The 12,904-nt window shown below is 41.0% G+C and overlaps 1 protein-coding gene across 1 annotated transcript; it reads left to right on the forward strand.

Moving 5' to 3' along the window:
• Positions 1-493: 493 nt before the first annotated feature.
• On the forward strand, positions 494-1,891 carry LOC149148921 (uncharacterized). Its single transcript, XM_089440434.1, has one exon. The coding sequence runs from the start codon at positions 724-726 to the stop codon at positions 1,633-1,635; it is 912 nt and encodes a 303-aa protein (XP_089296560.1). The 5' UTR covers positions 494-723; the 3' UTR covers positions 1,636-1,891.
• Positions 1,892-12,904: the final 11,013 nt, after the last annotated feature.

Here is a 12,904-nt window from a genome sequence, read left to right on the forward strand (position 1 = left end):
CCAAGCCAACCCGAGGGCTACAGATCATCAAACAGCGCTTAACTAACCAACTAAAATTCATTAGAGAGGATTTATTTAAGGGGGAGAGGTAGTGAAGGTTTTGTCAGTCACGTCACGTCACGTCAGTGGGGACGCGGCAGGCGGCCCGACGGCGGAGCAGACGGCGCCGTCAGGAACGGAGGAAGAGGAAGAGAGAGAAGCGCGGCGCGGTCTGACCTTACTGACTTTTCTCTCTCTGGCCGACTTAATTTAAGGGAGATATAAAATAATGATAAGATTAAAAAATAAAAAAATTGCCGTACGTCGGTGGCAGTGCCGGGGTGCTTGACGTCCAAATCCGGCGGCGGTGGTCTTACCAGCGAGGCAGACCGCTCAGTTTCCTCAGGCCCAGCTGCCGGCACCTTCCCGGCCGGTAGATTAGAGCCGGCGTAGCCGCCGGAACAATCTGTCGGCCTTTCTCAAATTTTCCCCTATAAGGCTCCTCCACCTCCACTTCCCTTGAGCATGGTAATACACGTTTCCTGCACGTCCGCCCTCATTCAGAGCTTTCCCCTCCGCGCCTTGTGTCTCCAGCCCTTTTTAAAGTCTCCATACCCTGGAGCTCCCTTCAGTCCTTACGTAGGCGGTAGGCTGATCATAGATCAAAATATTTTCTTGTTTCCGGGCTTTACAGCAGAACAGATCTTTTCCCTCGGCTGCCTTTTTGCTTGATTTCTGTTGGAGATGGCTCCAAGAGATGAGCTGCAGAACTGTGGAAGAGGAGTCGGTCAGACTACGGCCAAAGAAGTGCATTTCAGAGGCGTGAGAAGGAGGCCTTGGGGTCGATTCGCGGCGGAGATCCGAGATCCCTGGAAGAAAACCCGGGTCTGGCTCGGTACTTTTGATACCGCAGAAGAAGCCGCGAGGGCTTATGATAACGCAGCCAGGACTCTGAGGGGCGCCAAGGCAAAGACTAATTTTGCCACCCCGAGGGACAACCAGAGTAGCAGCCAGACCAGCACGGTGGAATCTTGGTCGAGTCCTAAGAACGTCATCGTAGCTCGATCCGGCCCCCCTTCTGATGCCTCCTGGAGGAATTTCTACAGCGCCAAATACTTGGACGCGGCAAGGGTTACTGGTAACGCAAATGGAAACCCTTGCTTTAAAGAAGCTGCCGCTGCCGCTGCCTGGAAGACAATTTATGTTAACAGAGCCGTGGAGAGCAGAGCTATCGATCTAAACATCTCGGCTCTCGATTTCGGTCGTGTGGATGATGCAGCCACGATAAATGCAAGGGCGCATGAGAGCATGAACGGTGCCGTTGCGCTTCGTTGTCCTGCCGTGAATCCCTTCGACTGCCCCTCGCAGGTGGCGCTGCCCGGAAAGCTGTTGTTGTTTGACGGGATCGCGTCCCGGCCTGAGAAGAGACAGAAGACCTGTGTCAGAAGCGGTGACGAGAAGCTCAGCTTGGGGCAGCAGTGGTCGGTGCTAAATAAGGGCGCCGGCGTTGGTGAGGAGGTCGAGACGCGGAACGTCCAGAGCGACTGCGATTCTTCGTCGTCTGTCGTCGTTGACACCGAGGCTCCAACTGAAGCCAAGAAGACGATACCATTTTTGGATCTTAATCTTCCCGCATCGGCTGAAGATGATGCATAGTCGTTATCGTTTTGCGTTTTTTTTGTTCTTTTTTCCTTTGAGCAACAATCTCTTCTTTGTTGCTCGGCGCTATTATATCTTCCCTGGGAGATATGCGGCTGTATGATATTTCTTGAAATCTTCTCTCGATTTTCTCCGTGAGAATTAGTTTTTGATCGACTCTGAAGAATGTGTATACTCTGCCAGATCAGTGCGGCATCCGATGTATTTTTCTCTGAAATTTTAATGGAGAATTGAAAAAACATTTACCTTGAAAGTTCTCATGATTTTTCTGGGGTTTCAACGACTTGAAATTTTTATCTTTAAGGTTCCTTGTGTCATTATTTATCATTTGCAGATTCATCACATTTCACTAGAAGATTGCCAAGGTTTTGTATAGAAAATTTAGAATTAAAGCATCTTTTGTTTCAGCATTTTGTGAAAATTTTCGTTGCAAAGCTGTTTCGCTTCATTATTATTTTTGAATAATTTGTCGAAGGTTTGAGGCGATAATCTGACAGTAGGGATTTTCCGAAGGGTTCATTTGGAAAATATACAAGTAAAGCATTTTTTGTTTCGGCATTTTCTGAAAATTTTCGTTACAAAGCTTGTTTCGCTTCATTATTTTTCTGAAGTAATCTGTCCAAGGTTTGAGTCGATAGTTTAACATTAAGGATTTTTCAAAGTTTTCGCGAGGAAAACTCAATGTAAAGCTTTATCGTTTCATCATAGCGTTCTTTCAAAATTTTGCGTTTAAGGTTTTGTATTGACAGTTTTGTTGTAAAGAGTTCTGTCTCAGTTTTTTTTTTTCTTTGTCTGAATAATTTACGGAGATATAATGGAAAATCCAACGATAAGCAAGCGATCATCTCATTCATTATCTTTGACTTTCAGATTTGCCGGAGGTTTCGCACGGGAAAATTCATTGTTAAAGCTTACTCGTTTTACTAGTTTTCTCAATTAGTTGCGTAAGATTCTCAATAAGTTGCATAAGCTGGGTAAGATTCTCAATAAGTTGCGTAAGATTTTGTTGTGTAGGCAGAAATTTTACCGTAAAGGATTTTCTGCAATGTTCTTTTTCAAAGAGTGTGGCCGAAGTCTTCACATTGAAAACTTACTTTTAAGTGTTCTATGCCAAATTTCTGTGCAAGGTTTTCTTTTAAGATTTATTTCTGGATAACTTACCGAACTTTCAACGGAGAATATTTTAGCTTAAATGTATGTCTGTTTAAATCTTTCTTCCTTACTTTCGTAAGGTTTTGTGCTGAAGCTTTTCATCCTAAAGCTTTCTTGTTTCATAAACGGAAAACCAAAGATAATACCAGAGCCTACCGGTTCCTAAGTCCTAAACGTATCAATCTGCAAGAGGAACTCCGCCAATTCGAAGATTTTTCTTGATTTCAACGTAATGTGAAAAGACCTTGCAGGCTTTAAATAGATTATCTGATTCATCTTTCTTCACTTATGAATTTGTGTAAGGGTTTGTATTGAAGCTTTTCGTGAAAGGATCTTGCTAGCTTAAATAGATTACCTGATTCATCTTTCTTGCGTAAGGGTTTGTATTGAAAGATTATCTGATTCATCTTTCTTGCGTAAGGGTTTGTAATGAATAGATTATCTGATCCATCTTTCTTGCGCAAGGGTTTGTATTGAAGTTTTTCATTCTAAAACTTGTTTCCATAATCTTTATTGAAAGATTTCTGATTTATTTTCAATAAAGCGAAGATGATGGCAAATCATACTGGTTTTTCATGTTTAAACGTACTAATCTGCAAGTGAAGCTCGCCAATTCGGGGATTTTCTTCATTTCAACGTAATCTGGAAAGCTGTGTTTCTTAATTTTCCGGGAAGAAGAGTCACTAAATGTAATCCAGAGGGACTTTTCTGTTTCTAACTTTTAGATAGAAGCGACGTGATTCATTCGCTTCCACTTGAACAAATCAGTATGTGTATCTGTTCCGTTAGGATGCGAACGTGTCATTAGTTATCATAAACAGCATTGCGGCTTGCAGGCAACAACTGCCGAGCATTAAAATTCAAAGAAGATTCTGGATAAATGATCGCTACTAACGCGCATATTGAATAGCTGGCTCCCGGGACTTGAACTGTCGACCGCGTATCTTGAATAGCTAGCTACAATGGGAGACTTGAACCGTCGACCGGCGGCAGATGTTTTGAGTACATGGAAAATGGAAAATAGATGAACGGTACAGAACGGTACAGTAAATTTCATTTTTAATGAATGAGCACGGTGCACGATTGTAGGAATAAGAATCGGTTATTGTGGAGAAGGTGGGCACTGGGCAGTGGGTTTGTTGGTTGCTAGTTATAACTCTCTGCACTGGGCCTGGCGGTGGTGGGGGCCTACAGAAACTGAGACGCGCATTTGTTCGGCGGTCGGCAGCGGCATCGCACATGAATATTTAGGGGGAGAAGGGGGCAAGTGGGGTTGTCTAGGATTACGTGGGATATGCGAAACGTGTTTTGCTTACGTAGGATTTTTGTGTATGTGTGTTAGGGATAGGGATATGCTCGTGCGGGTGTCAAAAAGAGGGTGCGAGGCGAGAGAATGAGTATGAAAATATTTTATTGCGCTTCAATCAATCAAAAAGTGTATGAACAGCAGCAGCAGTCCCCCACGGGCCCATCATAATCCATCCGAGATCGTACATATTTCCCATGCATGCATTCATTCATCATCGATGGTCCAGTACCGAGTACCACCAAGTGGAACGGAATAGGACTATGACTGTCATCATGCCTAGAAGCCTAGGGGCCATGGCATGTATGTATGTATGGATATAACATACATCATGTATGCATGTAGATGCCAATTTTTTTTTAATGAAGTGTATGAGATGATGCACCCACTGACAGGCTCTTTCTCTTTTCCGTTTCCCCAAAAATTTAAAAATATTTTGGCGCCGCCTGGGAGGCGGGGGCGGCGGGACTGCGCGCCGTGGGCGTTGCCGGTGATTGCGACGTGCCCACCAACGAGTCCCCAACTTACGCTTTTATATTTGTTGTTCCGGGGGTGAAAGGTAATGGTGGGGGCCACGTTCTCCAACCTTCTGCCGTCCTCACGGGCCGCAGCGCCGACTGAAGGTAGCTGCCTCCATCACATGGTCACCTCCGTCACGTGGGCCCCACTTCCCGCCCCCACATTGCCGTGATTCCACCGCTGCCCACTCAATTAAAAACCCCACCTCACCCGCAGTGCTGCATTTAATTTTATATTTCGCTGGCGGGCGGCAACAACAGCGGCGGTGCTCGTCCGTGTCGGATGCCTTTCCACGCGGTCGGTGAATTTGGAGCAGTTTTGACGGAGACGACCGCCACACCCATTATTTCTCACCTCCACGTAGGACCACACGGGGGCATCCGCTAATCCAAACAGAAAAAGCGACAGCGCCGATGGAATCGAGTGGTCCTCCCACCCGTTCAAGTTACTCCAATAAAAAGGAAAAGGTAAAAGCTATGGATGACACGTGGTGTCCAGCTAATAAGGTGAAACGGAGGTCTTTTGGCTTAACCTCAACGTTACATCTGCAAATAACGTGCATCTTTCTGCAAATGAAAGATGAAAGCGGTGATCCACGTTTTTATATATATTTCAATTTTTAATAATCTTTATATTAATGATTGCCACAGGAAAAGGGTTTTAGTTGAGGGCAATGATCACGTTTATATATAAAATTTCAAAATTAATAAATATTATATTACTGAATAATAATAATAAAATCTTATTTTTATTGATTTATTGGTTAACCCACTGCAATATAAATATGTTTGTATCGCAACCTTTTTCTATTCTAATCTATTATTTTAATTATTTTAATAAATATAAACAATATTACCATTTTGGAAATGAACAATTTAACCATACTCTTAATAATACACTGATAAATACCCTCACAGGGTGGATGATTGATATGAACGGGTACTTGAGGGCGATTCCTATTTCTGCCACAGTTTTTTAATTAATGCCTCTTGATATGGGGGCGCGATAGAGAAATATAACGCGAGACTGTTTTTTTTCTCCTCCAGTTTTTTTTCTCGCGTTATATTTCCCTATCGCGCCCCCATGTCAGGGGCATTAATTAAAAAACTGTGGCGGAAATAGGAATCGTCGTACTTGAGGAGGGGAAAATGATAGAAATGGAATCATTTCATTTCTCAATGACTTGCAAAGAAACTAATGGGAATGCAGCGCATATAATGGTAAAGAATTCAAGCTATGTTTTTTTCTTCTGAAAAAAAAAGAATTCAAGCTATCAATACTCCTTAGTAGGAAGAATCTTGCTCAGGTGACTCTTATATGAATATTAGTTGTGTTCTGATTTTGATGGTTTTTTGGCTTCTCAAATATTTTTTTGTTTTGGATATCACAATTTTTTTTGTTAATTATAAATTTTTTGGTTAATTATTTAGTGATCAACAAATTTAGTAAAAGTGATGCTCCCACGATTTTGAAAAGTTGTAGACATCTATGAAACTTTTTAACTTAATTAAAAATTTCTAACTTAAAAAAATAATAAGAAATAAATATTATTTCTAATATATTATCAGAGGTAAATTTAGTTCAATTGATTATAATATTCATGAAGAGACTATAAAGAGGTTTATAGTTATTGAGTTTGATTATGGGTCTCTGAGGGATTGGTATTAGGGTTAGGTTTTCTCTACATTTATGTGTCACGAGCCAACGAAAATCACAAAACATCGGGGAAGGAGGTCTTCACGATAGGAGGGGGACACCCTTCCTTCTGAAATGCTCTTACTGGCAGACATTTTCATGGCGAAGAAAAACTAGAGTCTCAAGGGAGTTCCTCATTTTCTGCTCAAATGTCAGTGTTGGGCAATAGGTGGCAAATAGGATTATAGGGTAATTGTATCCCTAATGTTGCTCAAAACCCTAGGTTTGTTATTCCATCTAGATATCTGGGTGATCACACAAAGCATATGAGAGATCATGCTTTCATTTGTAAATTTATTGGGAGTTGGCCAACAGAGAAGGAATTGGAGCGCTGGATTCAACAAAATTGGAAACCAAAAGAAGAGGTTGACCTATGATTGGAGTCGAAAGGTTTCTTCACAGTGATTTTCACAAATCTCAAAGACAACTCGAATCTTTGAGGGAGGGCCCTATATCTACAACAACGCAAACCTCTATATCAGACACTTGGAAGTCTGTTTTAACCCTGATAAGGAGGAGTTTGCAACAACACCGGTTTGGGTAAGATTATAGCCACTTTCGGTTTTTGGATACCAGATATTTTAGAGGGGATAGGGAAAGTGCTAGGGCACTTTGTCAAAGTTTCAGAGGTGACCAAAATGGGGAAAAATATGTTGTATTCTAGGTTGTGTGTATATTCATATCTCTCAACCTTTACCAGAATCCATTGAGTTAGATTATCAGGGAGAGGTATGGAACCAATCGATAAATTATGAACATGTCCTGTTCAGATGTCGAGTATGTCATGAGCATGGCCACCTGATAAGGGAGTGTCCATTAAGAAGGCGAGAACAAGAAATAGGGGACCAAGCCATGAACGATGGATGTCACAAGAAGAAGACACAACCAAAGGAACAAGAACTCAAACATCCCCAAGGAGACGGTGGATAAGAATCCCTTTCCGGCACTGGAGGCTATGGAGGAAGACCCTAAAAAAGCGGTGAACACCCAAATGGAAGAACCACTCATAAAGACAATGCTAGCTAAGAACATGCTAAAACAAAAATTGGAGGAATAAGATAGTTTGCAAGAGGGGTTTGAATTTTATGCTCTACCAAGTTTTGAGGAAGTTGCCGCTTTATTGAAACAAGACTAGACAACACTTTCAAAAGAAGAACAATTGTTAGTTTCCATGGTGATTGATTGGGCTCAACAAGATTTTGATGTCTTATCCAAGGAAAATCGAGAGGCTTATACAAAATCTTATCTCAGTTGGAAAACAAAGAGATGAAAAAGGCCAAGAAAAAAGCGAGACAAAATCTAGGTACAAACATAGCTAATATAGGCCAAGCTACGAATTTGACAGAGATCCCATTGAATCTAATCAATCCTTCATCATGAGAATGATATCATGGAACATTCAGGGACTTAGTAGTAGAGGAAAACAAAGATATCTAAGAGAACGAATTAGAAAAGAAAAACCAGCTATTGTAATATTGCAAGAAGCAAAACTGGTAGGAGACAAAATGACCCAAATAGCCAGAATCTGTTGAAAAGGATGCAAGTCAATCTTTGTGGATGCAAGAGGAAATGCGGGTGGTCTAGCGGTTTGGTGGAATCCAAACGAGGTTGTCTTTCAAGATTGGATGGCCACAGTTCGAACACTCATAGGTAGTTTTAGATATGTTTGTACAAAATATACAATTTTCTTATCAACAATGTATGGCCCTTCTTGTGCAAGCGATAAGATTCTTTTTTGCAACAACTACAAAAGTTAAAACAAATGATAGGGAACACCTTATGGGTCGCTAGTGTAGATTTTAACCTTATATTATCCCTACAGGGAAAAAAAGGTGGAATGCGCATGTTAGATTAGGTTTCAACCTCATTTGATGGTTATATAGAAGATCTTCACCTTATAGACATCTCGATCAATAACGAGATATACACCTGGAATAATGATTGAGGAGGTGAAAATCAAATAGCTTGCTGCTTGGATCGCTTTTTGCTATCTGTGGAAGTTTTACAAAAGGATATATTTGTTGAAGCATCCATCTTGCCTTGCATGGGATCAAATCATTGGCCCATTTGCTTGGAAGTGGACTTGAAGGAAGCCCCACTCAACCGTCCGTTTCAATTTGAAACTTTTTGGTTACAATCCACAGGTTTTGTTGAATTGATGCATAAATGGTGGTTGGAACTAGATATTTGTGGTAAGAATAAAATGCACGCTTTCCAACTCAAACTAAAAGCGTTGAAGTCTAGGATTAAATACTGAATTAAGCATGTTTTTGGCAACATTTTTGAATATAAGTAGCTTTGGAAAGGAAAATGTCAGATATACAACAACGTATCATCCTTGAAGGTTGATCTACAAAGTTGGTGGTAGCTGAGGCGGTGACTCTTCAAAATTTAGAGCACAAAAGTAAACAAGAAGAAACTCTCTGGAAATAAAAGTCCAAGATACAATGGCTTCAAGAAGGAGGAATAAATTCTATGTTTTTCCACAATGCTATGATTAAGTGATGCCATCATAAAAGGTCTTGTCTCTCACTGACCAGGATGGAGAAAGAAAACTTCAACATCACGAAATTGAGAATGAATTAGTAAGCTATTTTAATTATCTCTACATTGAGAAGAGTTGCCGAAGACAACAATCGATAAATGCAGTCTTATAACACATACCAAGTATTATCATCAATGAGAAAAATCCCACATCGATGAGACCAATCTCTTTTCCAGAGGTAGAATTTTTGGTGATGAATATGTCAAAGAATAAGGCACTAGGACCTAACAGGTTCACATCAGACTTTTTCTAGGCATGTTGGGGGTTCTTAGATAAGGAAATCCATGCGCTGGTGGAGAAATCAAGATAGACTGGATCCATTCACGCAGTGCTAAATACCACTTTCTTCTCACTTGCCCCAAAAGCAGGACATTTCGAGAACCCAAATGGTTTTCGACCTATTTCTCTATGCAACATGTTGTATAAAATGATCTCAACTATAATAGTAAACAAATTGAAACCACTTATTCATCTCCTTGTATCCCCTACCCAAATCGACTTTGTTGAGGGGTGATAGATCGCGGATGGAATTATTGTCGTGGAAGAAATTATTCACTCACTACGCTATTGAAATGTCCAGGAATGATCATCAAGCTTGACTTATCAAAGACATATGATAGGTTAAGTTGGAGATACTTATACTAGGTTCTAAGAGCCTATGGATTTTTAGAGAAATGGATTTCATGGGTAGGGTCTCTCATTTCATCTGTGTTCCTCTCTATCTTGATCAATGTTTTGCCTTCTTATACTTTCCAACCTTCCATAGGGTTGAGGTAGGGAGATCCGTTATCACCCTTTCTCTTTATTCTAACTATGGAAGGTCTTAGTCGTATGCTTATTAAAGCATGTGAATTGGGACACATCTATGGTTTAAGCTTGTATGGGATTGATTTTTTGATATCCCATCAAAAATTTGTTGATGATGTCATATTATTTAGGCTACCTACATGGAGGGAGGCGAACAGAATGGATAGACTCTTACAAATCTTCATGGAAGCCTCAGGTACAATGATTAATAATAATAGGTCAAACATTATTTTCTTTAACTTCCCAAAGATCATCCAACTCAGGTTAACTCGAGCTCTAGGTTTCAATAGAGGCCACCTACCTTCAAAATATTTGGGTGTACCTTCGGTTTTACGTCACAATAGGTCACCACATGGGAAGACCTCATAGAGAGAACTCAACACAAATTCAGTAATTAGGCCTTTAAGACACTCAATTTCACTGGTCGTCTAGTATTGACCAAAGTTGCTTTACAAGCAATGCCTAATTACCAATTATCGATAATGCCCATTCCAATTATAATGTGTCAACAACTACAAACTAAAACTATTTGGGGTAAATTTTTACGGAGAGGTTCTTCCAAAATTCGCAAGTGGGCCTTGGTTGTCTGGAACAAACTGGTTACACCAAAGTAGGTGGTTGGGTTGGGCCTTCGAGACCCTCACCTCTTAAGTTATGCATATGCTATGAAGTTGTGGTGGCTTTGGATACAAGATGGTTCGCAAGTTTGGAAGCAAATTTAGCTACGAAAGTACCTACCCTTGACTACACAAGAGGTGCAATTACAATTTGAAGGAAAGGCCAAAGGTTTTGGTGTTTGAAATTGGGCACATGAGGGTAAGGATCTTGTAAGAAAGTATGCTTTTTGGGAGGTCAGAAGAGGAATGAAAACATCTTTCTGGGAGGACTCTTGGAAAAATTGTCCACCTTTGGAAGGAAATGATTAGTGACAAGCCATAAAAAACTTAACAAAAACACAAGGGGATTTTAAGGTGGTCAAAATTTGGAAGCTTACACAAGAAAACCAACACTGGAGGCAGTGGAAGGATGGGGGGGGCTAGGATTGTGCAATGACCATCCACATGCGGGAGGAATTTCAACGATTACTCGAAAATAAAGCGATACTGATTCTCCCATAAGTAGAACATCCTCCATTAGGGGCGACAAACAATAGGGGCATTTACTCTAAAAGAAGCTTGTTCTCTGGTAGTTGGATTCAGACTCATGACAAGACCACCTTGTGGATGACATTGTGGAGAGAACCTCGATGGCCTAAGATCTCAATGTTCCGTTGGTTGATTTATTGGGGGTGTTCTTTACCTTGGGATTATCTAAGAAGGAAAGGCTTTGAGGGCCCATCATTTTGCACTTTATGTTTCCAAGCGGAAGAAACCACAGAAAATCTCCTAATTACTTGCCCTTTCACTAGGAGTTTGTGGGATTTTTTCCAACAATTTTTTACATGTACTTTTCCCAATCTCACGAATATTAAATCATGGATAGACCAATGGTTTGATTATAAGTATAAAAAATATGTTGTCTTACGAGCCTGGCATCTAGCCCTTGGGTTTACTTTGTGGAACTTGTGGAAGGAGTGAAATATGAGAATCTTTAAAGGGAAAGACAAACCTATGTCACTTCTACAAGAAACCATTCTTAGAAATATTCGAGGAATGATGCTAATATCCCCCCCCCATCCGGTTGGGAGGATGGGAAAATTGACGAGTCTGCGGCCTTCATATTAAAAAGCCTCGATATTTCCCCCAATATACGTGTTGCTACTCCCTCTACGAATATTGCACGTAAGCATAATCTGTTTCTTCCTCTCCCAAGAGATTTCACCCAATTGAGTTTTGAAAGAGCGTATAAGGGTAACCCAGGAATGGCAGGTTATGACGGTATTCTCAGGGATGAGAATTCAGAACCAATACATGTTTATGCTTTTTCATGTAGCACAACAACCAATAATCTTGCAGAGTTCTTGAAACTTGAGAAAGCTTTACAAATAGCCATTAGAGAAGGGTTTCGCTTGATCCAGGTTCATGGGGACTCTCAAGTAGTGATCTAATGTTGGAAATAATACTGAGAGGGGGGGGGGGTGAATCAGTATTATCACATTAATAAAACTTTTTCATTTCCATAATCAGATTCATATATGCTACTTCCACAACTTCTTATGCCTAATCCCCAATCGATTCTTCCACTGTCATAGTTCTTCTGAGATGACTTCTTTTTCTTATTAGCTTTCTTCTTAAGCTTCTTTCCCATTGTTCCACGGATCTCCTTCAAGCGATCAAGCTTCTATCAAAGGACCTGCTCTGATACCAATTGTTGGAAATAATACTGAGAGGGGGGGGGTGAATCAGTATTATCATATTAATAAACCTTTTTCATTTCCATAATCAGATTCATATATGCTACTTCCACAACTTCTTATGATTAAGTTAATCGATCTTCAATGAGTGCATTAGAGCATTATCAACCATATTATCAGTTAACAGATGCAGTAACATAAAGTAGATCATCACACATAAGGCACACACATGAACACAATGATGTAAGGTGGAAACCCAATGCGGGAGAAAAACCACCTGCTGCAAGTCATCTAAATCTTCTTCTTAATAAGAAAATTCTTTTACAATATTTGTACTGGTGCAGCCTTATACCAGTACGGGAGCTATAGAGGGACGCAGGTGCAGTAAGGGTTGAGGTGCATCCGGGACGCAGGAGCGAAGAGTTTCAGGTGCGCCGGACGCAGGCGCAGAAGGGTTCAGGTGCGCCGGGACGCAGGCAGTTCAGTAGACTCAGTGCGAGGGACGCAGGCTAGCAGTTGAGCAGGGTGCGTCCAGGGACTCAGGCCAGCAGTTGAGCAGGGTGAGTCCGGGACTCAGGCTAGCAGTTGAGCAGGGTGAGTCCGGACTCAGGCTAGCAGTTGAGCAGGGTGCTTCCTTCTCTTAAAATCTTTGTTTATCATTATTGTGTTCTGGGTTTTGTCCTACTATTGTTGATCTGGTTACTTCAGTTGATTGGGTGTTTCAGAAGGTTGTTTGAGCTTCAATGTTGTTGTTGGGTCCAGTATGAAAATTGGATGAAATGTGGCCTTTCAGTTTATGGGTTGTGCTTCAGTGTATCCAGTATGAAAATTGATGAAACGTGGTACTTGGAGGAAAGAAGATTGTAGGCCGGCACCTACGTACTAGTATCTAAGCTAGTACAAGAGCTAAAGAAAATCTTTGGAGCATTATAGCAGGTTGTAGCCTGCG

The sequence above is a fragment of the Pinus tabuliformis genome, chromosome 9 (genome assembly GCF_031772625.1).
Source record: "Pinus tabuliformis cultivar Carrire ecotype Pingquan chromosome 9, CPIR1, whole genome shotgun sequence".
Lineage (NCBI taxonomy): Eukaryota > Viridiplantae > Streptophyta > Pinopsida > Pinales > Pinaceae > Pinus > Pinus tabuliformis.

Coding starts and splice junctions, on each gene's coding strand:
- LOC149148921 (XM_089440434.1), top strand. CDS start 724: ATGGCTCCAAGAGATGAGCTGCAGAACTGTGGAAGAGGAGTCGGTCAG.